At 41.7% G+C, this 27,969-nt stretch overlaps 3 protein-coding genes across 4 annotated transcripts; 2 read left to right on the top strand and 1 right to left on the bottom strand.

Moving 5' to 3' along the window:
* Window positions 1-62: 62 nt before the first annotated feature.
* Window positions 63-12,655, bottom strand: plpp1a (phospholipid phosphatase 1a). 2 transcript variants are annotated; one of them, XM_085414157.1, is made up of 6 exons: window positions 12,115-12,655; window positions 7,117-7,268; window positions 5,512-5,792; window positions 2,915-2,972; window positions 1,271-1,447; window positions 63-1,103 (listed from the first exon to the last, which is right to left on the bottom strand). In XM_085414157.1, the coding sequence occupies exons 1-6, from the start codon at window positions 12,170-12,172 to the stop codon at window positions 984-986; spliced, it is 846 nt and encodes a 281-aa protein (XP_085270283.1). In that variant the 5' UTR covers window positions 12,173-12,655; the 3' UTR covers window positions 63-983. The 2 variants fall into 2 exon arrangements, with proteins under 2 accessions (XP_085270283.1, XP_085270282.1); XM_085414156.1 differs by lacking the exon at window positions 7,117-7,268 and adding an exon at window positions 8,554-8,708 and having other exon boundaries at window positions 12,115-12,641.
* Window positions 12,609-27,961, top strand: LOC146666240 (uncharacterized). Its single transcript, XM_085414159.1, has 2 exons — window positions 12,609-12,745; window positions 26,760-27,961. The coding sequence occupies exons 1-2, from the start codon at window positions 12,743-12,745 to the stop codon at window positions 27,510-27,512; spliced, it is 756 nt and encodes a 251-aa protein (XP_085270285.1). The 5' UTR covers window positions 12,609-12,742; the 3' UTR covers window positions 27,513-27,961.
* LOC146666241 (uncharacterized) lies at window positions 17,488-19,154 on the top strand. Its single transcript, XM_085414160.1, has one exon. The coding sequence runs from the start codon at window positions 18,362-18,364 to the stop codon at window positions 18,965-18,967; it is 606 nt and encodes a 201-aa protein (XP_085270286.1). The 5' UTR covers window positions 17,488-18,361; the 3' UTR covers window positions 18,968-19,154.
* Window positions 27,962-27,969: the final 8 nt, after the last annotated feature.

Genomic DNA, 27,969 nt, shown 5'->3' with positions numbered 1-27,969 from the left:
TGCCGGGCTCCACCCACAGCACCTCATCGAGTACTAAAGACAAAAACCGTGTATGCAGGAAAAACGATATAATAAACAGCTTTATTTTTTCTTGTTTTTTTAGATGAGGGAGCGTGATGTACATATTTGACATATTTCAATAAATGACTGTGGGGTGATTTGTTTACTTACAGATTATATAAAAAGCACGCTGTCCATTTATTTATGTTTACATTAGTTACACAGGAAGCTGTAATAGCAGCAGCAGTCCAGCAAAGGCAACACATGACTTGAACTCTGCAGCACTCTAACCAGTCGTGATACAAATCAAACTTCCTGATTTGAACATCAGGTTAGATAGCTGGAGAGGAAGACGGCGCTGACCTGCAGTCGGCAGCTGTGTCGACAGCCTCTGGTCTGGGATCGGCTTTGCCGTCAGCCCTTTAATTAACAATGAACCTGAGGCAGCATGGTCAGAAGGATGGAGACCAAGCTGACCCTAAAGCAGATCATCCAGCACACTGACTCCAGGTCAGGAAAAGCACTAAGCAGAGATACATTCACAGGTTTCCAACCTCCCCACCCCTCCCAGCAGTGGTCAGACCCTTTAGTGGGTGCATGCAGACAAGTCTTTCCATTGGTTCAGTAGATTCATACATGCTAAAAAAAAAAAAAGAGTTCCATCCTCTCAGAACCTCTAGCCCCTAACCTACATCTGCTTCAGTCAGCTTAACTACAGGGATTGTAGAGGTTGTCTCAGCTCTCTCCAGCCACGAGGAGAAGTGGTGGACGAGACAGCAAACTGTCTTGAAATTGAACAGGCCAGTGTGGGTTTTTCTAGGATGTGTTTTGTCCACCGGCGCACTTAATGCACAATCAAGTAACTTCACGTTGTAAATCCATGCAGGGTATCAGAGATAATTGGCGTGAGATGGTAGGTAGAGAGCTGGGATCCCGGGCGTGCGTTTGGACAGAGCAGAGGTCGCCTCCACTGCTCACTTAGCTTAGTTAGGGCTTTCAAAGTGGTTTCCATTTGTCGGCGTCTCCTGCAGAGTTGTGTGTGGGATGTCTGCCTCTTTACGGGACTCCATTTGTGGCTTGAAAAAGTCTGACACGAAGAAGACCTGTAATAGACAAAAAAATAAATGAATAAAATAATTAAAAATAAGTGCTACTGAGGTTTGAATAGTTACATCTACACACAGCGTTTGAGTACTTACCTTGACTGCCAGAAGGGGGTGATATATAAAACCCCCTGCGGGCTGAACTTAAAGATCAGTGCAGGACTTACCACGAGCAGAGCCATGAGCGCGCCCTGTATGAGTCCGGTGAGAACGTCGCTCCAGTGATGCTTGTAATCAGACACTCTCGACAGTCCGGTGTACACAGAGGCGGCAATCAGGAAAAACTGGATGGTCGGTCTCAGCAGCCGCGCCCAGTCGGCCTGGAGCCGAGCCTGCAGGTAGAGCTGAGAAACACAAGGGCCATGCTTTTAAAGTACAGACGGTCACAAACAAGCACATGTGTCACTGTCAAAGCCTAGTACACGCTTCTGTTCCCGCTTCCGCAATGAGCGGCTGGACGTTCACGAAGGGAAAGGATGTGAAAAAAACCCTGCTGGTCTCAGAATTTTACTGATAGAAGGAATTTGTTCAATGCAGGCCGTTTATCTGCAATTGATCGATGATCTAAGCTGATAAATGTCTCTATATCTCTGTTTGCCTCAGGAACAGTGTCCAGTGAGTTCATTTGTTTATGTTTAAAACAGGGTGTGGCCCCAAGGACAGACAAGCTCCATGGCTTTGCAAAGATTCATGCTTCGTGTCTTCCTGCTGCACTTCAATTCTGACGCAAATGTCATTTAAATGGCAGCGCTTTTCCATACTTCAAACTTCCTCTTTGCCGGAGGGTGTGTGTGAGAGGTTTGCCAAGACTTTGTCCCTGTGTGTATTTATATCTGCTGCTGTTGAATGAGTCAGCAGACCGCAAAGTTCATCGGTGCTGGGCAGTAAAATCTCCTCAGAACAACACACGGAAGTGCTGCTGATAACGGGCGCGAGGTTGAAGGTGCACAGATGTAACCTTAAAGAACTGTAAGTAATCATTTGGAACATAATGATGTCTGCTTCGTGACGCCATGAAACAACAGCCAGCAGACACTCAGCTTATCATAAACAGCCTTGGTGAAGCATTTGCATAATTTCGTCTAAACAACCAGGAACGTGGCTACAGTTATGGACTCGTCAGCGTAGCGGAGAGGTGAAAAGTTGTGCCTTTGTGTCCATTAGACCATCTGAAGGAGAGTTTCCTTGTTTTCAACGACTGATGGGCGTAGCTGTACATTAACAGGCGGAAGATGTAGAAAGTGGAGCTTTGCTGGGAAATAAAGGGAAAGTTCCTGCACTCTGTGGGGGACAAGTAACATCTAATCACTTTTATTTCTGCTTCCAGAGCAGGTTTGCTTAAGTAACTTCAGTTTTTATTGTTTGAAAATGCTAAACATTTTCAAACAATAAAAACTAAACTAACTAGTTTGGTTGTTTTTTTTCTCTCCCTACCCTCACTGAATTTGAATTTAATTAAGATTTTATTAGTTTCAATCTAATTATAATTAGTTAAAGTTATAATTTTAATGATAGATTATAAACTATAAGAAAATCCCCCACTCACCCCGACCTTGGATTGGATAAGCATATAAGAATGGATGGATAGTTCAAACAAATACTAAAACTTTCTCTTTGTTTTAATTCATTTTAGTTACTTTTTCAAGGAGTCTGATCTTTAGTTGTTGTTTTTTTGATTAGCTAAAATGTTTCTTTGACATCGAATTTTAGTTTTCAGTTAACTATAATAACCTTGCTTCCTCAGCCGCCACACTGGTCAAGTCATACATTGATGGATTACAGATCAACATGCAGCTGGCTGAGATACTTACAGCGAGGAAGAGCATGCAGTACATGGAAAAAGACGAGTGGCCGGAGTAGAACGAGAGCCTGCAACAGAGAGACAAAAGCACAGCTCAACACCCGAGTAAGGACATGTTTTTATTAACACAGCGGTCTGAGCTGACTGGAGAGTCCCCGGCTTTAGTTAGCTCTCGTTTGAAACACCACATCAGCAGTCATGTGCACACACTGTGGATACTGTGGCACAATTTTCCCAGTCAGGAGGCTTTTACTGATCAGATTTAGGGCCTGGACTGCAGCGCAGAACAACCTGCTGCTTGTTGAAAATCAGTGGATTATGTGGAGGAATTTGAAAAAAAAAATCCGCCACTGCGTTAAGGATCTCTATAAACCAATACTTGCAATACTCTGCTTTAAATTCAACATCTTATTTCCCCTAACCCTAGAGAGCCAGGTTAGCATGAGCCCCAGGAGCTGGAATAAACGAGAAATATACTAGGTTGTAATAAAAACCCAGAATTATCCTTTGACCTAAAAGCACACTTTAGGCCCAGAGCTGCTAACATGACACTTATTTTCTTTAAAAGCTCTACAGGAAATCCCTCAAAATGGCAAAGCTGAAAATCTTCATCATCATTAACAATTAAGCTAATCTATAAATCAACTCCCCAGCAGCGACTGTTAGTTACACCCAGCAGAGTAAACGATAACAATGCCGACCTCCATAAATCCCCAACAGTGGCATCAGATTAGGACTGTGGCATCCTGTGAGGGATCACAGGATGAAAAATTCATGATTGCCACCTTACAAATCAATATTTGTGATTTCATGTCCATGGAAACGAACTCAATCGTTGACAGTGAGCTGTGTCTTTGCTGGGCAGTAAACCTTAGACACAGAGGTGTCATATTACTGTAAGATGATGCTGGGCAGTCTATCTCAGCCTCCTCTCTCCTCTCCTGTTGCAGTTATTAGATGCATTAGAGTCCAGCAGATGCCAACAAAGACAGGGAGCAGCTTTTTATTTAAAAAAAAAGCAGACTGCTGAGTAATAATGGTGCTCCAGGAAGCAATGATTGTGCACCACGCCCTGATAAACGTACAGCAGATACCCCAGAGCGGTAAAGGGTAGGTGGGCCCTTTACGCTCAAGGGCCGCAGCTCGAGCAAAACGTTTCCCCGTCTCGCTTTAAACAGATAAAGAAGGGGAGAAGCAAATGTAACGTAAACCTCCTCACAGCCCATAATAAACACGCATCACTCCTCTGTGGCCGGGCCTCCGTCAGACTGAGAAGAGGAAATCCTCTCCTCCCAATACTCTTCCTCCTGCTCTGAGCCGATAAGAGACAGAGACCTTAAATCAAAATACGCTTTACATTCCTGTGATATTACTCAAAGCGGCTCGCGCTGCAGCTGCGCACATTACAGATGTCACCCATTTAGCACATCTAAACACTTCCCAGCTGTTTTTTTAAAAACGATCTTTATCTATGCCAGAAGATCATTAATGATGACTGTACTATGAAGGAGTGCAACATAACCAAGGTTTGTTTCCCTTCCCTAACGACCAAAATCAAATCAAGCGGTCATGTGGTTCTCAACTGAATTAACTGACCCGGCTTTTCTGGGTCTCGGTATGAGCGGTGGTGCTAACGCCGCCGGTGGCGGTAAACAATGGACAATGGATGGGAGTAAAGCTGGATATTTCTTACAAGAACATTATAAAGAACAAATAAGACTTCAGAAGTATAATCCTGCTGCAGCCTCAGCCAGGAAGGACAAATACATTTAGGCTGTGTGAATCTAAAAATGAATTACTGTGTGCTCATAGATCATTAGTTATTATTAATCTCTGGCTTTCTTCCACAGTGTGTCTTTATGTCCTGTCTGCCTCCCATCAACCCCAACAGATCGCAGCAGTTGTGTACTTACAAATACAGCTCATGGTTGCGGCTGCTGAACCACTATCTCCTGCAGGATATGGTGCTGAGTAAGTGCTGAGAATCTAGCTTATTTATAATATCAAAAGGGGCCATCTCAACTCAGTCTTACACGTATAACTGGAACCTACATATTTCTCACATTGGAGTGACGTTGCTAGGTTTGATGTGCTTGTTCTCATTTACGCTTCAGTAATAGATGCAAGTGATGCTGAGCACAAGCTGAAAGTCAGAAGCACAACTCTAAAACGGCTATTCAGAGGTTGTTCAGTGACATGCTTCACCTCTGCCCTTTGTGCTTACACTGTGAACATGTTACAAAACAATGGCCTGAGGATTTTTCCAATAATCAGCTCAACAACAAGAAAACCCCAAAACAAACAAAGCTGGTGTGCATAAAGTTGGAAAAGAGGTGTTCGTTTCAACATCTGAAATCAAAAAAAGAAACAAATTCATTCTTATTTGAACTCGGGCTGCAACCGCTAGTTTCAAATCTAAACATCAGAATAAAAAGATGAATCAGAGTCCATGGTGATCTGTTTAAATGGTTTGCTTTTTTCCAATAAAAGGCCAGCTAGACATTATACAACATAAAGCACTGAATCATCACACTTGAGAAGCTAGCCTAGACATCATTTTTGCTCTGTGCTTGGAGCTCTGCTTTCCTGGTGCTGGGTCATACATACCGGGCCTCGTTGACCTGCTTCGCGTCTCCAGTGCAGGTGAAGTCTTCAATGTAAGTCCCTGCAGAGCAGTTGATCAGTTTCCAGTCCGGTCTGCACAAATCCAGGAAGTGCGGCCTAAGCCGGCCGATCGAATACTTGGCGATGTCCGTCAGAGACTGGCTCATGGCGGCACCGAAAACGAAGGTGCCGATGGCTTTGTAAAGGCAGGCAACGTAGCTGCCGAAAGACGACTTGGACTTGATGCGGTTTAGATGAACTAAAAGACACTCGCCAACAATCATCTGCAACGAGGGGCGGGAGGACACAGAGTTACACCTTTATACAGAATGACAGAGTGACACATTTAAAAAGAAGATGCAGATAAATGAACGTCGGAGGCAAAATCCCAGGATCATTGTTTTGATTTTGTTTTTGAAGACTCATCTATGATGATTTGCTTCTTAAACAAGAATTAGATCAGAAGATTGACTCTTCTGTCAAATCAGGACCTGAATATAAACCCACAAATTAGCAAAGACTGGACATGTGGTTATGAATAATTCAATTAAATTTCATTTATATAGCACCAAATCACAAACACAGCCACCTCAAGCTGCTTTATACTGTAAGGTAAAGACTCTACAATAATGCAGAGAAAACCCCAACAACCAGACAAACCCCTTTGAACAAGCACTTGGTGACAGTGGGAAGGAAAAACTCCCTTTTAACAGGAAGAAACCTCCAACAGAACCAGACACAGAGCGGAGCCAACTTTGAATCTGTGCTATTTCTTCATTTCCAGTTTTTATGCTAAGATTATGACATTATGAACGAAATGTCTGACAAATTTGTTTTTTTTGATCTTCTGATCTAATCCTTTACAACGAAGAAAATCCTTCTCATAATGCTGCTTTCGAAATACATAAATGCTCATTTGACGGTAATCAGAAGGGCTCTGCAACAGCTGCTGAGGTCACAGGAGGATGTCCACTTAACACAGTAAGCCTCTCTCTTTCAGTTCATCTGAAACTTTAAATGAAACCTGAGGCTTATGAGCACGTTATCATGTTTCTGCAACGCTATGAACAGGCAACAGGCCTCGAAGGCTTAAACAAACACACTGCTTCTTCATTATTACTTTACAGCAGAAGAGCTGCTTTATCTCGACTTACAGTTAAAAATAGTGTAGGTTTAACAACTCTAAATAGCCGTGTCATTACTTAAAACGATAAAACCTGACCTCCGTCATCACTAGAAGGTTTGCGTAGACCTTCACATCTGTAGGTTACACATCTGCTCTATTTTAAAGCCCGAGGCGGCAGATTAGGTCAGGTAAAAAAAACAAACCCCTACCTCTTTTCTGTTTCCTCATTAAATGTAGAACATTCAAAAATGATTTGAACAAATCAAACTGCTAGCACATTAGTAGAGTGGGGTTAAAATGTTTTTTAAAAAGCAAAACAAATCATGCATTGAGGATTAGAACCATGCAGTTCCATTAAGCAGGGTCACGAGTATAAGAAGAAAAAAGAAGTGGATGAAAGCAGTCAGCAAAACTCCAAACTGAAGAAGAGTAAAAAAAAAAGATGTACAGAAGTGAACAGAAAACAAAAACTGTGCACTTACAGTGAGTACCGTGACGGGAATCATGACACCTCCTAACAACTGATAGGAAATGGTGTCGTCTTTATAGGGGTACTTGATTGAATCATCGTTACAGAAAAAGCCCCGGTGGAAAGGACTGTGTCGCAGAGTGAGAATTGCAAATGGGAGTCCAGCTACCAGAGAAGCAATGAGACAGAGAAACAAATACAGGTTACAAGATGTCAGCGGGACAGAGATCTCTCCACCACACAAAGCAAGAGCCAGCAGCCACGTGAGAGGGCGTTGAGGAAAAGCCCACGCTCCTCTGAAGTCCGGCTTTCAGGAACATCATTAATAGTTAAAGTGTTAGAGCGACAGATGGTGAAACTGTGGTTAGTGTTTCTGTTAATGAAGAAAAGTCAATCCTAAAAAAGATTAGAGCTGAGCAGGTGCATCTCCGTTGCTCCTGTGCTGGGAACAGCGGCGATCGTGTTTCTAGGCGGATTCGGACTCTTTGTTATCAACACACTTTCCTCTTTCCTAAAAAGAAAAAAAAACTTCCTCAGTGGTCCTGTTCCATATCCCCACGTATCCTCCCAAACCTCACATCAACAGACAGGGAACAATGGAGTCAATCGCAATAACGCTGAACAGCAGTTATTAGACATTGAGGGAAAAAAAGAGAGGGATGAATCACTGATGCTACAAAAGCAGCAGAAAGCAGACGCTCTTCCTGCTCTTCCCGTCATTCTCCAGAAACAACCGCTCTGTTCCAGAAGAGCATTCCAGCTATTTTAAGGAACAGAGGACGCAGCCTGAATGTCTGTTGCACAGATTAATAACAGAGACATAAAGTTCTCTCTGATGTTTACATAAAACCAACCCCCCACACCCCTCCAAAAGGCCTGGCCTCAGTCATTATCCACAATTAAATATCTGGAAATAGTCGATTGTGTGCTTTGCTGGACTAAATGTGATTTAGAGTTCTTTGACTGCATCAGGAAACCAAACAAGTGAATTACAGGGTTTTCCCCCCCACAAATCCATCTGTAGTGCTTGACAATGACAATAAAATAAACTATTATTAATTGTTCTGCAGTAGTTGTAAAGTGGACATCCTCCTTCACCTTTAACTCTTTTTAATACACCTCCAGTAAAAGCAGCCGACACATATTCAGAGTCTCAGTAACAGTCAGCGGTGTCACTGCTGTCCTCCATTCGACTCTGGGTGTTTATTCTTTGATGTGCTGCTCTCTCAGTCCCCACAGACCGCCTCACAGTGGATATTTTGACTTGCCAAAGCTGATAACAACAGTAAAGACTGCTTTCCATGCAGGTGGGGCACTAAAACAGCCGCTTATGCGTCACACCACAGGAACCGGCTCAGAACGGAACACGTGCTTGTTGGCAAGTCAATATATTGGCTGTGAAGCGGGTCGTGTATGTATGTTGAGCCTGCTTTAAGCGACTCCTACTTACACAGCTAATGGGCAGGGCGAAGCCCACAGTGTAGAGCACCGTGGAGGTGATTGTACTGCTGTGGAAAGGGTACTTGATGCTGTCGTCTGTACAGAAAAAGCCCCTTTGGTAGGGACGGATCTTACCCAGGTTATAGGCTGCCAGAGGCAGACCTCCTGTGGAAGGAGAGACCGGGAGGAATTACCACAGCAAAAAATTCACACGTTAAAAAAACATACAACATATCATACAGAACGAAGGTGTCAAACGGCACAAACCTTATTATGTATTACTTGTGTCGTTAAATTTGATGAAAAGAACAAAATCACAAATCAATATATCATAAAAAGCTGTTTGCTTTATTTTATTTTTATTAATAATGTTGAAGAACAAGAACAATAAGAACAATGTGTGGCATTAGTTCAGGACTACTTCAGACTGGTGATTATATGGTGAAAAAGACTGAACATCTACAACAGCTGCACTACCTTGTAATGAAATGCAGTACCTGTCCTAATAGTAAGTAAGAACTACATCAGGTTACACAAGAAATACTGGTTTATACTCTGCAACATTACATTTTAAAGATGAAAACATCTTCCGGCACGAGTGACATAACCACTCTTTGGGCAATTTGTCAGCAAACTGCGCTGAGAGGTTTGTGGCTGGACGACTGACTCACACAGATGTGAGAGGAGCTTTGGACTCGGCTAAGATAAAATACCATAAAGATACCAGAACGGGCTGATTAGTTAGTCCAAAGTCTTGATGTAATGCTGCTGCTATTCCTGCAGGCTGTTTGGCCTGTTTAGCTCATTGTACGGTGCGGAGAAGACAAGATTCATTTAAGTAGAAAGCATGAGTCCATCAGTGAAAGGTAATGCGCAAGGCTGCAAATGGACGGGCGCGCACAGATGCACAACGCCAGGATATGCCATCATCTACAAATAAACTGCCCATTCATTCGGCCTGGTATTTCCACTCTGCGCGCCTCCTCTGCAGCTGTCCTCACCCTCATGAGGGACAGCTCCTCACCAGCTGAAGTTGACAGCCTGGAGCAGCTGGAGATGCCAGAAAGCTGGGACTGAAACGCACACCAGACAGCTCACGGCTAACTTTACAACTGCTGCGAGCGGCCAAACACAAACAAATAGGCAGAGAAGAAAAAAAGAAAAGAAAAATCTTAATCTCACATTTACCAGATGACATTCCTGTGACTCTAACAGCACAACATGCATGTGCATGTTTGGCAACATGCAGCAGTGCATGACTGCTGCTAACAGCCTCATCTGTCTGGAAACAGACTCTCACAAGATGCCTGCTTGTAATTTAATAGCCCCTTTGAATTAAAGGGTGAATGTGAACTGCACGCAGGCAGTCAAGCAGCTTCTCAGGGCAACACAGGTTCAGGTGTAGAGCAGAAAGAAATCTGCATCCTTTAATTGATATATGTTTCTTTTTGCTCACCTTAAATCTAAGACAAAGCAATTACTGCGATGGCCAAATGAGAAATATCAACACGACTATAAGACCTGTTGAAACATGATATGAATTAAATTTAATCACATTTTATTTGTATAGTGCCAAGCCACAACAACAAACCCTACAACAGACCAACTCCCAAGAATCATACGACACTCTGTGAGTAAGCACTTGGCGACAGTGGGGAGGAAAAACTTTCTTTTAACAGGAAGAGACCTCCAGCAGAACCAGGCTCGGGGACAAGCAGCCCCAGCCCCCCAGCCCTGTTGGGAGTGGTTAAAAAGTGCTCTTCATTATAATGGTAGAATCTCTTTGCTTCACTTTAATGGCCAGTTTGTGTTTGCCGTGTCTGGAGAAGATCTTTGGTAGGAACAGAGACTGAGAAATGAGTCTCTAACTCAATCCACGGGTCCCACCACGTGGGGCTATTCAACACGTCAACTAGAGCTGGGCGATATATCGAGTTTTTAAAACATATCGATATATTTTTATACGAGATATAAGATGTGACAATATCCTTTATATCGATATAGTCTATGTTACGTTATAATTATAGTTGTGGAGCCGCAAGTTTGCCTCTTTTTCGTCCACTTTTGTCTCTACGCAACGTTACTCCGCCTCGCCTTCACTGAAGACAACTCCCCCTCCTCCCCCATCGCTTCACGTGCAGGCAGCGACAAGACGGACACGGCAAATCTCCGTTAACGAGTTACTGCGCATCGCCCCATGCGTGGGGCTGGACGGCGTCAACGTGCTAACGAGCTAAACATGCTAACGAGCTAACCGCGCTAACGAGCTAACAGCGCTAACCCTAAAATCCTTTCATTCTCTCAAAAGTTGATAGCGCGCCTTATGTATGAATTCTGGTTGTGCTTGATGGCCGCGAACCGATTTTATGTGGTACACGGCGCTCAGCAATCTGTCAAAAATGTTTGAGTACGACTTTGGTAAGCTACGGAGCTGCACCGCTTGATAGATTGTCGGCGCATTACGGCTACCGAGGAGCTTCGCGGAGTGATACGTACTGTGCATCAACGTAATATTACCGTATTGTGTGTGTATAAGGACCACAAATGGCACCTGTAAGAGACGTGGTTATGAAGCGGATTTCAAACTCCAGGCTATCAGTCACACAGTAAAACTTGGGAACAGAGCAGCTGTGAAATCTGTCTTTGTTATTATGCTCAGCGTCTTTTAGTTTACATTTTGACTGCACAATTGTGAGCTCTTTGTTTAGCACAAAAACAACCTTGTTTTCTTTTATTTATGGAGCATTATTATTTAATGAATTCTCATAATTTAATTTTGAGTAATTTTTCATGTACATCTGTGCTGTATGTTAATAAAAGTGCCTGTGTGACATCTGGGACACAGCTTTGACTAAGAACTCTCTTTTTGTTCTTACTTTATGGCTTAAAAAAAAATCGAGATATATATCTTATATCGCCATCCAGCTAAAAAATATCGAGATATGAATTTTGGGTCATATCGCCCAGCCCTAACGTCAACAGTACAGTTTCAGATTTGCTCTGCAGTGCTTTCAGACCTTTTGAGGGAGGGAAAGTGTGGTCACATGTATCAGGAAACTTTGCTGAGCAGAGGTAGCACTGTATTCTAAACTAAGTGTCAGGAAATTTACATTTGGCTTAAATGAGTCACAGATTATAGAGCAGCATATAGACTCCAAACTTCCCCTTACATAAGTAAAAGAATAAGTCAGTGCGCCACAAGTACCAAACCACAAGATCAGGAGAGAAATCTACTGGTACAGTGTAATTAATATGATATTCAACGCATGAATTATTAGTTTTACACTGCGTCTAATGTCATAATTATTTATCAGCACATGCTTTGCCAGCACAAACTGAAAAGTCAGTTTGCATAGAAGCTGCTGAAGATAAGCTCACATATTACAGCTGTACTGTAGCACCACTGTAAATACAACGTCAGTGAATCCAGCACCACTCCCTTCACGTGAACGAAAGCTGCTAAATACCCATTCAGCAGGTTTATACCTGCTTCCTAAATCGGCTTACATCAAAAAGACTAACAGCATAGTACATAAAAGCGAGGACGGGAAAAAGGCGTTTAAATACATACCCAGAACCAGACAGACTATATCTAATAGGACAAAGGGGATCCCTCTCATGTCGAACATGTTGTCTCTTGTCTGTGCTTTCCTGAGTCCCTGTCTGCTGCCGGGTCTTCTGCCGTAATAAAACACCAGGGGGACGCTCCTCCTCAGGACGTAGCTGCTGCTGTGCTCCTTCCGATTGAATGAGAGCCAAAGGAAGGCAGCAGCGAGCTGTTTAAAAAGCACAATAAAAGCCGACGCCCTCCAAATAAACACAAAGACCACCCCGGACACAGGAGAGCAGCTGCATATCAAAAGAAGCGAGTGTGGCTCACAGACCGGCCCCGCTGCTGTGTTTGTTGATGTTGTTGTAGTTGGGTGGGGGCGGTGGTGGTGAACTGCAGCGCAGCCGATGACTCCGCATATGCTTCATGATGGATTTACAGCCGATTTGGAATAAATAAAAAAAAAAAGCTTCGTGATAAAAACAAACAGCGAGTCTCGGCTCGCAGCTGTCCCGCGTGTCGCTGTGTGTATCCAATGAAACACGAGCCTGTGGCGGACCCGAGAAGACCCGAGGAGATCGCAGCTACGCAAGGCCCGCTGCTGCCTTCACGTACCCGCGTGAAGCTGGGGGAAATATGAAGCTTTAAAATGGTGCGTTCAAGTAATATCGGTAGATTGTTGAAAAAAAAAAAAGGTTTTTACAATTACAAGGCAATTATTAACTTTTTTTTCCGCTGAGAAAATTAGTAGAATTATGAAGATGTGCCTCTGGGGACCCTGAATGTCTAAATACATGTATTAAACTAATATTAGGCCTGATTGTTTGGATATTTTATTGCATCTTAAAAGATGTGGAGAACGGCTTTTTTAGGCTATGGCTTATAATTTGTATGTACATAATTATAGCTAATGTCTAACAAAAACAAAAGTTTAATGCGTGCTGTCCTTTTAGAAACTGCCTTTTGCATTTTAATTTCACAAATAAATAAACATTTTTCATTGAACCGCTGTATCAATATCGCCCTCTAGGGTCCGGTGGTTGAACGTGCGCACTTCTTTAGCATGGATTCACATTCCAATGTTTTCAGTCCCGTGATCACCCTGATTTATCTGCAGATATTTAAACACAAAAAATTGACTGACATTGGTTATATAACCCTCTAAACAAAACATTGCATGTCCAATGTCCATGAAGGAGTTAAAGTTAAAACCATGAAGGAGTTAAAGTTAAAAGAGGAAACACTAACTTCAGCACAGCCATTTGCAACAGCTCTAGTTCCTAAAACCTTATAAATTCAGTTTGCATACCTGATGTATTACACGCTCATGATGTCCCCGATCACATATTCATCAGTGAACAAATCTCAAATCCAAGTGAGTCACATTTCAGGTCTCAGTTTGATCAGTTTGGAGACAAAGTTAAAGAGAGGTTAGAAAGTTAAAAAGAAGAGGATATGCTAATTTTTAAAAGTTTACTTCAACAGCCATCACTATTTTGCTTACTTGTTAATGCACGAGAAATAAACAGATATATAGTCTTAAAGGACCGATAACTTAAAGACTTAGATTTCACTTCTTTTCCCCCACTGTAAAGAAGTGAAATCACTGTATTAAACATGTTAACACACTGTATTAACATGTTTGCCTCCCCTAGTATGTATGTATATATATATATATATATATATATATATATATATATATATATATATAATATATATATATTAGCCTACTGGCTAAAGAAGCTGACTGCACTCCACGAGCGTCTAGCAGCACAAATGAACCAGCTGCTAGTTAACGAGAGACACCCGGAATGGCTAACCGAAGGTCGGACGGTCCTGATCCCCAAGGACCCCAAGAAGGGACCGGTCCCCTCCAACTACCGACCAATAACCTGCCTCAGTACTACATGGAAGCTCCTGTCAGGCATCATATCGGCTAAGATGAACAGGCACATGGGTCAATACATGAGCGGGACACAGAAAGGAATTGGCAAGAATACCAGAGGCGCAAAACACCAGCTACTGGTAGACAGAACAGTCAGCCGAGACTGCAAGACCAGACTGACCAACCTGTGCACTGCCTGGATTGATTACAAGAAGGCCTATGACTCAATGCCCCACAGCTGGATACTGGAATGCCTAGAATTGTACAAGATCAATGGGACCCTAAGAGCCTTCATCAGGAACTCAATGGGGATGTGGCGTACAACACTAGAGGCCAACTCCAAGCCCATAGCACAAGTCACCATCAAGTGCGGGATCTACCAAGGAGATGCTCTGTCCCCACTGCTGTTCTGCATAGGCCTGAACCCCCTCAGTGAGATCATTAACAAGACTGGCTACGGATACCGACTACGGAACGGAGCAGTTGTCAGCCACCTCCTGTACATGGATGACATCAAGCTGTATGCCAAGAGTGAACGAGACATCGATTCACTGATCCACACTACCAGGCTATACAGCAATGACATTGGAATGTCGTTCGGACTGGAGAAGTGTAGTCGGATGGTAACAAAGAGAGGGAAGGTAGTCAGAACTGAGGGGATTGAACTACCAGAAGGCAACATTGCAGACATAGAGGACAGTTACAAGTACCTGGGGATCCCGCAGGCGAATGGGAACCATGAAGAGGCCGCTAGAAAAGCTGCAACCACCAAGTACCTGCAGAGGGTCAGGCAAGTCCTGAGGAGTCAGCTGAATGGTAAGAACAAGATCCGGGCCATCAACACCTATGCCCTGCCCGTGATCAGGTACCCTGCTGGGGTAATAGGCTGGCCAAAGGAGGAGATAGAAGCCACTGACATAAAGACAAGAAAGCTCCTTACCATGCATGGAGGGTTTCACCCCAAGTCCAGCACCCTGAGGCTGTACGCTAAGCGGAAGGAAGGGGGCCGGGGACTGGTGAGTGTCAGCACCACAGTCCAGGATGAGACAACGAACATTCAAGAATACATTGGGAAGATGGCCCCAACTGACCGAGTGCTCAGTGAATACCTCAGGCAGCAGAAACCCAAGAAAGAGGAGGGAGACGAGGAACCATCATGGAAGGACAGGCCCCTGCACGGTATGTACCACCGGCAGATAGAGGGGGTGGCTGATATCCAGAAATCCTACCAGTGGCTGGACAAAGCTGGACTGAAAGACAGCACAGAGGCACTAATCATGGCAGCACAAGAACAAGCTCTGAGCACAAGATCCATAGAGGCTGGGGTCTATCACACCAGGCAAGACCCCAGGTGCAGGCTGTGTAAAGATGCCCCAGAGACAATCCAGCACATAACAGCAGGGTGCAAGATGCTAGCAGGCAAGGCATACATGGAACGCCATAACCAAGTGGCCGGCATAGTGTACAGGAACATCTGTGCCGAGTATAACCTGGAAGTCCCGAGGTCAAAATGGGAGATGCCCCCAAGGGTGGTGGAGAATGACCGAGCTAAGATCCTGTGGGACTTCCAGATACAGACGGACAAAATGGTGGTGGCTAACCAACCGGACATAGTGGTGGTAGATAAACAGAAGAAGACGGCCGTAGTGATCGATGTAGCGGTTCCGAATGACAGCAATATCAGGAAGAAGGAACACGAGAAGCTGGAGAAATACCAAGGGCTCAGAGAAGAGCTCGAGAGGATGTGGAGGGTGAAGGTAACGGTGGTCCCCGTGGTAATCGGAGCACTAGGTGCGGTGACTCCCAAGCTAGGCGAGTGGCTCCAGCAGATCCCGGGAACAACATCGGAGATCTCTGTCCAGAAGAGCGCAGTCCTGGGAACAGCTAAGATACTGCGCAGGACCCTCAAGCTCCCAGGCCTCTGGTAGAGGACCCGAGCTTGAAGGATAAACCGCCCGCAGGGGCGTGCTGGGTGTTTTTTTTTATATATATTAGGGGTGCAACGATACACAAAATTCACGGTTCGGTTCGGTTCGATACTTTGGTGTCACGGTTCGATATTTTTTCGATACAAAAAAATGTTCATGCATTTTTAATTTGTCATTTATTAAAATTATAAATATATATTTTAACTCAAAAGTACAGTTTTTAAATTTAACCCTAACCCTTGTGCGTGTTTTTTATTTTGACAGCGAATGCGCACCTGCGGACCACTTATGTGCAGCCCTGGTTATTTAGCTCGTCATATCGCAGCCACAGAGATTCTTTTGTCCATGAAACCATAAAGCTGCACTTTCTTTTTGCCTTATAGTCTGATTTGTCATAACTTCTCCGTTTTGTGGTAAGCTTTTCTTTGGCTGTCACTTCTTCACCCTGACCTGTCTTATTTGGCTCAGCAGAACTGAAATGCTTTTACACGCTCACTCACATAAGCTCAGCGATTCTCTGCGCGATCAACCTCTCACATGTTTAAGCTTGCTGCGGGAGATTTCACTTGTCATGTTTGCATAGTAAGCTAACGATTAATAAGATGATGTCAGAGGAATTGGTGCACAAATTATCATCACTCACAGATCAGTGCTGTCGCTCTCTATACACAGTTCACACGATTGCAAAGTGAAAGCAAAAAACAAGCGCAAATTCAAACGCGACTTCAATATGTCACATATTGACAGTGGCTCACCGATGCCAATGACATAATTACCCAGCTACATTTCCGAAAGAATGCAAAAGCATTGACATATATTTTTCCTACAATAGCCCGACGGGCAGGGAAGAGATAGATTTTGGTAGCCCCACTGAAAAAATCGCTAGCTCCGGGACGTTGGGCTAGCGATATTGCAAGCCCTGTATCTGATTGAGGAATCACATCATCTTTGGAAAAGAGAGTTTATTACAGAGAAATGGCTCTTTCCAAAATAAAAGCTATACTATCCGCTTCTTCTGGGCTATATTCTCAGCAGCATAAGGAGAATCATGTGCTAACAGCTGTCTAAATGACTCGGCTAAAGTTAGTAGCATGCTTGTTGTTTTTGTCTTTGCACTAGGATGATGTCGGCGTAAATGTGCAGTCATATTCGTTGTGTTCCCACTAGCGCTTTCAGGTTAATCTCGTTGAAATGACCTTAACGCCACAACACGGCAAATCTCCGTTAACGCGGATCGCTCCGTGCATGGGGCTAGACGGCCAACACCTTAACGAGCTAACTGCGCTAACACACTAGTTCACACCAATGTAATTGAGCATTGCATGGCACATCCAACATACTGTTTTACTTTAGTCCATGACTTGCTTACCTTCAGGGTCATACGTCACATGAAAACCAAAATAATTCCAAACGCCAGATCTGAATGAGGTTCAATTTGCTTGTTGCAAGGAGAGCTTAACTTCTGTCTCGCTAGCTTGCCCTGCGCTCTTCCGTCTGTGTTGAGCGCTCAGTGGATCTGCGGTTCAAACCGAACGGTTCAATATCGATACGAATATCGTTGCACCCCTATTCGTATCGATATTGAACCGTTCGATACAGTGCTTTCGGTTCGGTACGCATATGTATCGAACAATACAACATTTGTAATTTATTTTATCAACTTTCCTTCTGACGATGCTGTCTGTGTTGGGCGCTCAGTGAATCTGCGTTCGACTACTCCTCCTAGGCTGCACTGTCGAGCGCAGATCCACTGAGCGCTCAACACAGACAGCATAGTCAGAAGGAAGAGCGCAGGGCAAGCTAGCAAGACAGAAGTTAAGCTCTCCTTGCAACATGGACCTCCCCCACCCTCATTCAGATCTGGCGTTTGGAATTATTTTGGTTTTCATGTGACGTATGACCCTGAAGGTAAGCGAGTCATGGACTAAAGTAAAACAGTATGTTGGATGTGCCATGCAATGCTCAATTACATGGGTGGGAACTAGTGTGTTAGCGCAGTTAGCTCGTTAAGTGTTGGCCGTCTAGCCCCATGCACGGGGGATCGGCGGTAGCTCGTTAACGGAGATTTGCCTTGTTGTGGCGTTAAGGTCATTTCAACGAGATTAACCTGAAAGCGCTAGTGGGAACACAACGAATATGACTGCACATTTACGCCGACATCATCCTAGTGCAAAGACAAAAACAACAAGCACGCATGCTACAATGATTCTCCTTATGGGGACCTGATATGTTTAATATGCTGCTGAGAATATAGCCCAGAAGAAGCAGATAGTATAGCTTTTATTTTGGAAAGAGCCATTTCTCTGTAATAAACTCTCTTTTCCAAAGATGAGTGATTCCTCAATAGACTACTTGCACTAGGGCATGTGACGTATTTCCGTTTCCAAATAGTACCGCTTGTGCGTTTCCGGTACGTTTGCTTATCTATCGGTAGCTATGCTAATGTCGCTTCAGAATGAGTATAAAAAGGAAAGTATTTAAAACAGAACATTTTCAAAAACAGGAGAAGAAATACTCCGAGCATTGCTGTGTCCCACTTTGTTCAGCTTCAGCCAAATTTAACGGCATACTAAGTTTTCATGCCTTTCCGACCCATTCCGACTTGAGAAGACAATGGCCGATAAACATACGCCGGGATCATTTCACGATCACCTCTCACACCAGGGTCTGCTGCAGACACTTTGCCAGTGATCAACTCATAGAGCCAACAACCCTCGATGGTCGAAGGAGGCTTATTAAAGGTGCTGTACCAACACTTTTTGAGTGGAATGGCTATAAAGTTGAACCACCGCGGCGTAGTGTTTGGGAGAGAACGGAGCGACGCCCTGAACTAGTTCCTCCTGACGATCAAGAAGAGCAAAGTCTTACAAGAGATCATGACTACTGCTCAGTCCCTGAGCCGTCTGCATTGGACATATCTGCATCAGCTGCAGAAGACCTGTCCAAAGACGTGGAGACTCTGAGGAAGGAAATACAGGAGTTACGTGTCCAGCGAGAATTTGGGTTACAGCGTTTTGCTGGCTCCGACACTGACATCCGATTCTATACCAGGTACACCTAAGTTCTATTCAAGCTAACTGTTTAAAATATACCAAGGTCACCATCAGTTAAATTTCGAAAGTTTTTCCAGTCTTAATGAAAACAAAATAGATATTTACTTTTTCTCTGCTGATTGTATGTTTTATGTAGATGCTTTAGTATTTAAACGATATCCTAATGCTACAGGTAAAATACAACACCAAATACTCTTAATCAGACTATTTTATACAGCATACTAGGGCTGGGCCATATTATACCGTTCACGGTAATACCGGTATAATGTTAGGCAACAATAGGAAAATGAAATATCGCGATAGAATGGGAGTAAAACGCGCATGCGCAGTGCCTTTGTTTTCATACGCACATGGCCGATTGTTGAGTGAAACAGATGAACCAGAATTGGTTTGTAAAAATGGTGCAACTTCCGTGATGTGGAACTGGTTTGGTGTTTGTCCGTCAGATACACAACAAAGCACATTTTTTTGCAGAACATGCAAGCAGCCGTTGTTATTGTCATATTTGTCGGACTAAGATGCTCTTAAATCTGGGAGTAATCTGGGTCCTAAACTCCGTATGTTTCAGGTCAAACAACACTGCAGCATCACTTAGAGTTAAAAACTGTCTAAATTCTTTCATCTTTAATAAAACGATCAGCATTGCTGCTTTACCAGGTGTAACTATAAAGTTTAACTTCCAGGCATCCATGAAAACAAAAGTTATTACATTTAACGGAGTTAGAAGTTAGCAGGAAGCTAGCGGAAGTTAGCTCGCTAGTTTCGCTAGTTACCTAAGCATGATATAGCATGTTCTGACTGAGAGATTTCTGAAAAAAATCAAACGTACAGCTCTGCTATCACTTCCAACATAAATGAAGACAGGAAACTAAACAGCAGTGACGTTTGTAGGGTTACTGAAGTTGGGCTAGCTGGTATATAATGATGTGCTACGTGATCGCTAGCGACACAGCTATGTTAGCATAACATAAACAGTGAAGCTGGAGGACGAACACTAACACTTTTCCACTTATAAAAGTTAACGTGAAGGTTCTTCATGGTTAGAGACAAATGCAAAAGCATGGCAGGATACTGTAAACGGACCAAACTTCAGTCAGGAGAACAACTGAGATAATCCATCCACAATACGAGGTTAGTCATTAATATAGATTAGATTAGATTAGATTAGATTAGATAGAACTTTATTAATCCCTCGGGTGGGTTCCTCTGGGAAATTCGATTTCCAAAAAAGCACAGCACCGACAGAAGTTACAGAGTTACAGAATATTATATATATATATATATATATATATATATATATATATATATATATATATATATATATATATATATATATATATATGTATATATATATATATATATATATATATATATATATATATATATATATAATACACACACACACACACACACACACACACATATATATATATATATATAAATACAGAGACAATATAAATAAAATATACGAAGGGGATAAATAGAATAAATAGGAATAAAAATAAAAATACAAGTGAATTGCACATTTCAAGTATTGAGTCTATTGCACCGTTGACTATTTACAAAAGTATTGCACAAAAGGTATTGCACAGTGAGGTGAAGAGGCACTACAGCTTAGTTGTTCCCCCCTCCTTTGTCCTCCTGTTTCCCCTCCCTCTCCCCTCCAGGGAGGAGTTAAACAGTCTGATGGCGTGTGGGACAAAGGAGTTTTTAAGTCTGTTAGTTCTTGTCTTTGGGAGAAGCAACCTGTCACTGAACAGACTCTTCTGGTTGTTTATGGCCGTGTGCAGAGGATGTCTGGCATTGTCCATAATGTCCATCAGTTTCTTTAATATACTGCAACAACATGGGAATAGAGCAGCTGCCAGAGAATTCAACATTAATGAATCAATGGTACAGAAGTGGAGGAAGCAAGAAGAATGAGTTTAATAAAGTTTGATTTATCTGACTGCTTTGTTTCGCTTAATGTGCCTTATAATCCCGTGCACCTTATGGTCCGAAAAATGCGTACTGCACACTGCAGTTTAATGTTGCAAAGCACCTCTTTTTAACTTCAGTGGATATTATACATGGTTATGCTCAGGATATGTCAGCCCATTTCTACTGGAAATGCCTTTTGGTTAAACTTTCAGCAAGGAGTTTGCATTTGCACTGTTACATTTTTATAAAGCTTTAATGTACATAAAAACCAGCTTCTTGTTTAAGTGAAAATAAATGGAAGGTTGTCTTTTTGCGCTAGTAATGTTGTGGAGTTGTATTTTGTCTCGCATCAATTATATCGTCGGTTATATCGTTATCGCAAATTTTCAAATATATATCGTGATAAATATTTTTGGCCATATCGCCCTGCTCTACAGCATACCATTAGCATATTTGTCACAGTTCACATTATTTTTATGTCAGTGTGTAATGTTAATTAATGATTGACACGATGTATGGCTCTCTCGTGAATAGATTTCCAAGCTATGATCATTTGATGGCATTCTGGGTTTTGATTGAGCCTTGCATCTATAAAATGATCTGGGTTTCAAGAGCCAAGTCAGCTGCCAATCGGAACGAAGAAGTGTTGACACCTGCACGCACATCAACAGTAGGTTATGGGTTTGTTGGTAGTTAGAACTAGAGGTGTAATGTTATTGTATTTATGTACAATAACATTACATTATGTACAGTAGCATACATACACAGGTGTATGTATGCTAGACTCAGTATCCTTTACATACATACACCTGTGCACTACAGCACCTCATTGTTTACCCCATGGTACAGTATGGTATGCCTAACCATTACAAAACATTTAGCCAAGAAAAGAATAATTTTACTAGTTGGCATATCTCTAGAAAGGGAAAAAGATCATTGGACTCAGGCAGCAGAGTAATCCCAAAAGCTGAACTGGACAAAGGAAGGGTGAGGAAGGAGAGGATTTTGACGGAACAAAGTTTTGGCGAGCCTCGAAAAATCCTTCTTCCTGGTTCTCTCAGGCCCAGGCTCTTCCAGCAGCCACTAGGCCCAGGATCCTCCTGCTCCACCAGGCCCAGGATCCTGCAGCAGCCACCAGGCCCAGGCTCTTCCAGCAGCCACCAGGCCCAGGCTCTTCCAGCAGCCACTAGGCCCAGGATCCTCCTGCTCCACCAGGCCCAGGATCCTCCAGCAGCCACCAGGCCCAGGCTCTTCCAGCAGCCACCAGGCCCAGGATCCTCCTGCTCCACCAGGCCCAGGATCCTCCAGCAGCCACCAGGCCCAGGCTCTTCCAGCAGCCACCAGGCCCAGGATCCTCCAGCAGCCACCAGGCCCAGGATCCTGCAGCAGCCACCAGGCCCAGGCTCTTCCAGCAGCCACCAGGCCCAGGCTCTTCCAGCAGCCACTAGGCCCAGGATCCTCCTGCTCCACCAGGCCCAGGATCCTCCAGCAGCCACCAGGCCCAGGCTCTTCCAGCAGCCACTAGGCCCAGGATCCTCCTGCTCCACCAGGCCCAGGATCCTCCAGCAGCCACCAGGCCCAGGCTCTTCCAGCAGCCACCAGGCCCAGGATCCTCCTGCTCCACCAGGCCCAGGAGCGTTAAGATGCCGCCTAAGAGGAGCAACGTTAATGAGGAGGAACTGGAGGACATAAAGAAATCCCTAAACTTTATGTCTGAAGAAATAACAACAATTTCAAAACAACAAAAACTGATACTCAATTTAATGGATGATATTAAAGAACTAAGAAGGCAGAGCGAGGAAAAGGACAAGAAGATTGCTATGCTGGAAGGACGGGTGTCAGATCTGGAACAATATTCAAGAGTAAATGATGTGATAGTGACAGGACTGGAAACCAAGCATCAGACATACGCACGGGTAGCAGCAGCAGAGAGAGGGGAGCCACCCGAGCAAGAGCTACGCTCTTTGGAAGAGCAGGTAATGGCCTTCTTTAAAAGCAAAGGTATAGAAATGGACAGTAAAAATATTGAAGGATGCCATCCTCTTCCGAGAAAAAATCAAATACCTGCCATTATCATTCGTTTTGTTAATAGAAAACAGAAAAAAGAACTGCTCAAGCAAGGAAGAAAGCTAAAAGGTACAAATGTTTATTTAAATGAACACCTAATCAAGAAAAATGCAGACATTGCAAGACAAGCAAGAATATTAAGAAAACAGAAGAAAATACAGTCAACTTGGACGTCAGACTGTAAAATATTCATTAAGTTAAATGGAACACCAGAGCAGGCTAAGGTTCTAGTCATCAAAGAGATGACTGAACTAGAAAAATATAACTGATAAATGCAAAGCAGTGCTAAATATGATGTGACCGTCCAAGTGCACAACCAACGCAGATGTCTGACAATTTTCAACTAACAACTCATATAGATATTGAAAATAAGACATTGATGTATGACAGCAACATAGATCCTGATTGTAATTTCTTTAACAATAAGACAAATGAATGCAATTATTATACAAATGAGCAACTTAAAAAGGAATTCAAGGTAGAACAGGGTATAACAATGGTTCACTTTAATAGTCGAAGCTTATATGCAAACTTTCAATCCATCAAAGACTACATAACACAGTTTGAACAGCCATTCAATGTGATAGCCATATCGGAGACCTGGATAACTCCTGGAAAAGAAGAAGACTTTAAAATAAATGGATATGAATTCCTTCATGTAGACAGGATCAACAAGAAAGGAGGTGGGGTGGCACTTTACATTGATAAAAACCTAAAGTACAAAAGAATGGGAAGAATGACAACTGTTATTGATGGAGTGATGGAATGTTTATCAGTGGAAATAATTATAGAAAAAAGGAAAAACCTAATTGTCAGTTGTATATATAGAACACCAGGATCTAAGATTGAGATATTTAAGGATAATATGGAGGACTTATTTACAAATATAAATCAGAAAAGAATGTTTATTTGTGGGGACTTTAATATTGACTTATTGAATCCAAATCATAATAAGAGTACAGAAGAATTTATTGATTCCATGTACAGCATAGGTTTATTTCCACTGATAACAAGACCGACCAGAATAACATCTCATTGTGCAACTCTATTAGATAATATATTTACAAATATAATAGAAGGAAAGATAAAAAGTGGGCTGTTAATCAATGATATAAGTGACCATTTACCAGTCTTTGCATCGTATAATTGCCATTATAAAGTGAACAACGATGGACATAAGATTATTTACAAAAGAATAAGAACAGAGAAGACCTTAAATTGTCTTAGAAATGAACTTTTAAAGCAAGATTGGAATATTGTATATGAACAAACAGAAGTTAATAAAGCTTACGAAGGATTTTTAAGAACATTTAACACATTACTTGATAAAAATTGCCCAGTAATTGAAATCAATAGGAAACACAACTATGCAGGAAGACCATGGATGACAAAAGGACTACAAAATGCCAGCAAAAAAAAAGAATACCTTATATCGAGAATTCATAAAACAGAGAACAATAGAAACTGAAATGAAGTATAAAACTTACAAAAATAAATTAACTAATATAATGAGATCCTGTAAAAGAGAGTATTACATTAAAAGGTTAGAACACAATAAAGATAACACAAGAGATATATGGAATGTATTAAACAGAATAATCAAAAATGAATCAAGGAATAATGATTACCCTGGGTACTTTATAGAAGGGACAAGAAGTATTAATAACATGGAGGAGATAGTAAATGGCTTTAATGAATTCTTCGTAAACATAGGGCCAAAACTGGCAGAAGAAATAAAGGTTGATGGAATAGAAAGGGACACTGGTGAAAATATTGAAAGGAATAGTAGCTCAATGTTTTTAAGAGCAGTGGAAGAGAAAGAGATTTATGACATGGTTAGAGGACTTAAGAACAAAACCAGTACAGACTGGAATGATATTGATATGGTAACGGTAAAGACAGTTATTGATGGTATCGTAAAACCATTAAAATATATATTCAACTTGTCGTTTCAAAAAGGAGTTTTTCCACAAAAAATGAAAGTTGCTAAAGTTATTCCCATTTACAAAACCGGTGAAAGACATCATTTTACAAACTATAGACCAGTGTCAATACTCTCCCAGTTCTCTAAGATACTGGAAAAACTCTTCATAAAAAGATTTGACAGTTTTGTGGAAAAATATGAATTAATGACAGATAGTCAGTATGGGTTCAGAAACAACAGATCAACAGCTTTGGCACTGATAGATCTAATGGAAAAGATAACGGAATGTATGGATAATAAGAGGTATGCGCTCGGAGTTTTCTTAGATCTAAAGAAGGCGTTTGATACTGTTAATCATGAAATTCTATTAAAAAAACTGGAAAAGTACGGGTTTAGGGGAGTGGTTTTGGAATGGTTAAAAAGCTATGTAGGGAATAGGCAACAATATGTACAAATAAATGAATATAAATCTAATTTGATGGATATAGCTTGTGGAGTACCTCAAGGTTCAGTACTGGGTCCAAAAATGTTTATTATGTACTTAAATGATATCTGCAGAGTATCGGAGATTTTAAAGTTTGTAATATTTGCAGATGACACAAATATACTGTGTGCAGGTGGGGAATTGCCACAGGTTTTGGAAATGATCACACAGGAATTAACGATATTAAAGAAGTGGTTTGATATAAATAAATTATCATTGAATCTCGATAAAACCAAATTTATGTTGTTTGGAAACCAAAAGAAAAACATCGAAGTAGAAATATGTGTTGACAATGTATATTTAGAAAGAGTAAATGAAATAAAATTTCTTGGGGTGATCATTGACCACAAGCTCTGTTGGAAGCCACACATTACTTATGTTCGGGGGAAATTGGCACGGGGCATTGCCGTCCTGGGAAAAGCAAAGCATATGTTGGATCAGAAAGCACTGCACATTTTATACTGTGCTTTACTACTGCCATATATGAGCTACTGTGTAGAGGTCTGGGGAAACACATACAAAAGTAACACACAAACAATAACTATAATACAGAAAAGGGCCATTAGATTAATAAATAATGTAGGGTACAGGGACCATACAAATGCACTCTTTGTCAAAATGCAAGCTATTAAATTCCAAGACTTGGTGAAGCTTAAAACAGCGCAAATAATGTATAAAGTCAGAAATAAATTGCTTCCCAAAGAAATCTGTAAATTGTTCATAGAAAGAGAAGGTGGGTATAACTTAAGAGGGAAATGGAATTTAAAAATACAAAGTGCTAGAACAACTTTAAGAACTATGTCAATCTCAATTGCAGGAGTTAAATTATGGAACAGTCTAACAGAAGAAATAAAAGACAGTCAAAACATAAAACAGTTTAAAGTAAAATATAAAAACCTAATTTTAAATAAGTATAAGAATGAAGAAAACGGGGTTAACCCAGGATGGTAATGTTGCTGGTAATGGTGTTGCGGTTCTTTTTTGGTTGTTTTTTTGTTTTTTTGTTTTGTTTTGGTTTGTTGTTTTTCCATAACTTGTGTATCTGCAAATATACACATTCTGTATTTTTCATATGAAAGAAACTATACTGTGGTGGGGCTTGCTAATTTCTTGTTTTTGATTTATGTATGTTATGTTTTGTTTTACTTCATATGTTTATATGTTTCATATGTTGTTTGTTTAATTTAAGACAAAAAAAAAATTTAAATGAATGAGAGGTAAAACTTGAGGGGGTAGGGACAAATAAGTAAATACTTCAGCCTACTCCTTTTCAAACAAATAATGGAATGATATTTTGTAATGATTGTGAAGGCACATGTTTGAAATGTTTGAAATAAAAATGAACTGAACTGAACTAGTTCATAGCTTAAGGAGTAACATTTTCCCTTTTGTTTTCACCTTCCAGAGGCAGCTGCTACAGCCAATTGACGAGTTTTTTCTTTTCCTGGTTTTCCTGTCAGTTGGTTTGAAGGAGAGGGACCTGGCACACCGATTTAACATACACCAGTCCACAGTGAGCCGCATTATTGCAACATGGACAAATTTTCTTGCCACTGCACTGGGGTCTCAGTGCATCTGGCTTACACGTGAAGAAGTGCAAGCTTACCTCCCTGAGGAATTCAAAGATTTCTCAGACACCCAGATGATCCTTGACTGTACAGAGCTGAGGTGTCAGACACCATCCTCACCACTTCTCCAAAGTGAAATGTACTCTTCGTACAAATCCCACTGTACGATGAAAGCCCTGGTTGGCATAGCTCCACATGGTCCAGTGACATTCATCTCTAATCTGTATGCTGGTTTGGTTAGTGACAAGGAACTATTCAAACAATCAGGCATTGCTGAGAAGTTGACTGAAGACATGGCAGTGATGGTAGATAAGGGCTTCCTAATCACTGATTGTTGTAAATGCAAAGTGTACTGCCCACCTTTTCTATCTAAGCAGAAGCAGATGCCAGCATACCAGGTTAAGGAGACGCAGGCCATAGCCAGACTCAGGGTACATGTGGAGCGAGTCATTAGGAGGATCAAACAGAACAAACTTTTTGATAGCATCATTACCATGTCACATGTTTATAATATCAACCAACTGTTTGCAGTGGCATGTATGCTGTCAAATTACCAGAACACAGCATTAGTTAAAAAATGGGTTAAGTGAGACAAGATGGATTTTTCCCAAGACACCAGTGCCAGTAACTTATGGAAAATGACCTGCAGCTGAGGCCACTACAGTTGCATTTCTTCCTTCTCAGCTGACAATACTTGATTACAGAACTGGTACTTGAGTGCTGATAGTTGAGTTTCAGTTATTGATAATTCAAATTCATTGCAAATGTTTAATGTTAATAATACTGTTTAATTATATTACTATATTACTATTCAGATTCAACAAAACTGTTTATCAAAATTATAAAGTAAATCACTAAATCGTTTTAAAATCATAAGTGACATTGAGCTTTTGGAACATCAAAAATACCATTTATCATTTTCTACAGTTCAGTTGTGTTATTGTCTAAATGTATATCAGTATGCTAGGCATGGAGTTTTAAATACTTACCGTGTAAATAAGTTCTGCACAAATTCAACGTTTTAATGTGTGTTTTTAAAAATTAAAT

This window comes from Rhamphochromis longiceps, linkage group LG7 (genome assembly GCF_057381845.1).
Source record: "Rhamphochromis longiceps isolate RC_006_pf linkage group LG7, R_longiceps_female_GT1.1, whole genome shotgun sequence".
Lineage (NCBI taxonomy): Eukaryota > Metazoa > Chordata > Actinopteri > Cichliformes > Cichlidae > Rhamphochromis > Rhamphochromis longiceps.
Note: the sequence above shows the minus strand (reverse complement) of the source record. Positions and strands in the feature narration are given on the sequence as shown.

Coding starts and splice junctions, on each gene's coding strand:
- LOC146666241 (XM_085414160.1), top strand. CDS start 18,362: ATGAGTATAAAAAGGAAAGTATTTAAAACAGAACATTTTCAAAAACAG.
- plpp1a (XM_085414156.1), bottom strand. CDS start 12,172: ATGTTCGACATGAGAGGGATCCCCTTTGTCCTATTAGATATAGTCTGT. Junction 5,793..8,553: donor TCGCCCTGCCCATTAGCTGT/GTAAGTAGGAGT, acceptor CCCTCGTTGCAG/ATGATTGTTGGCGAGTGTCT. Junction 1,448..2,914: donor ACTGCATGCTCTTCCTCGCT/GTAAGTATCTCA, acceptor TGTGTTTCTCAG/CTCTACCTGCAGGCTCGGCT.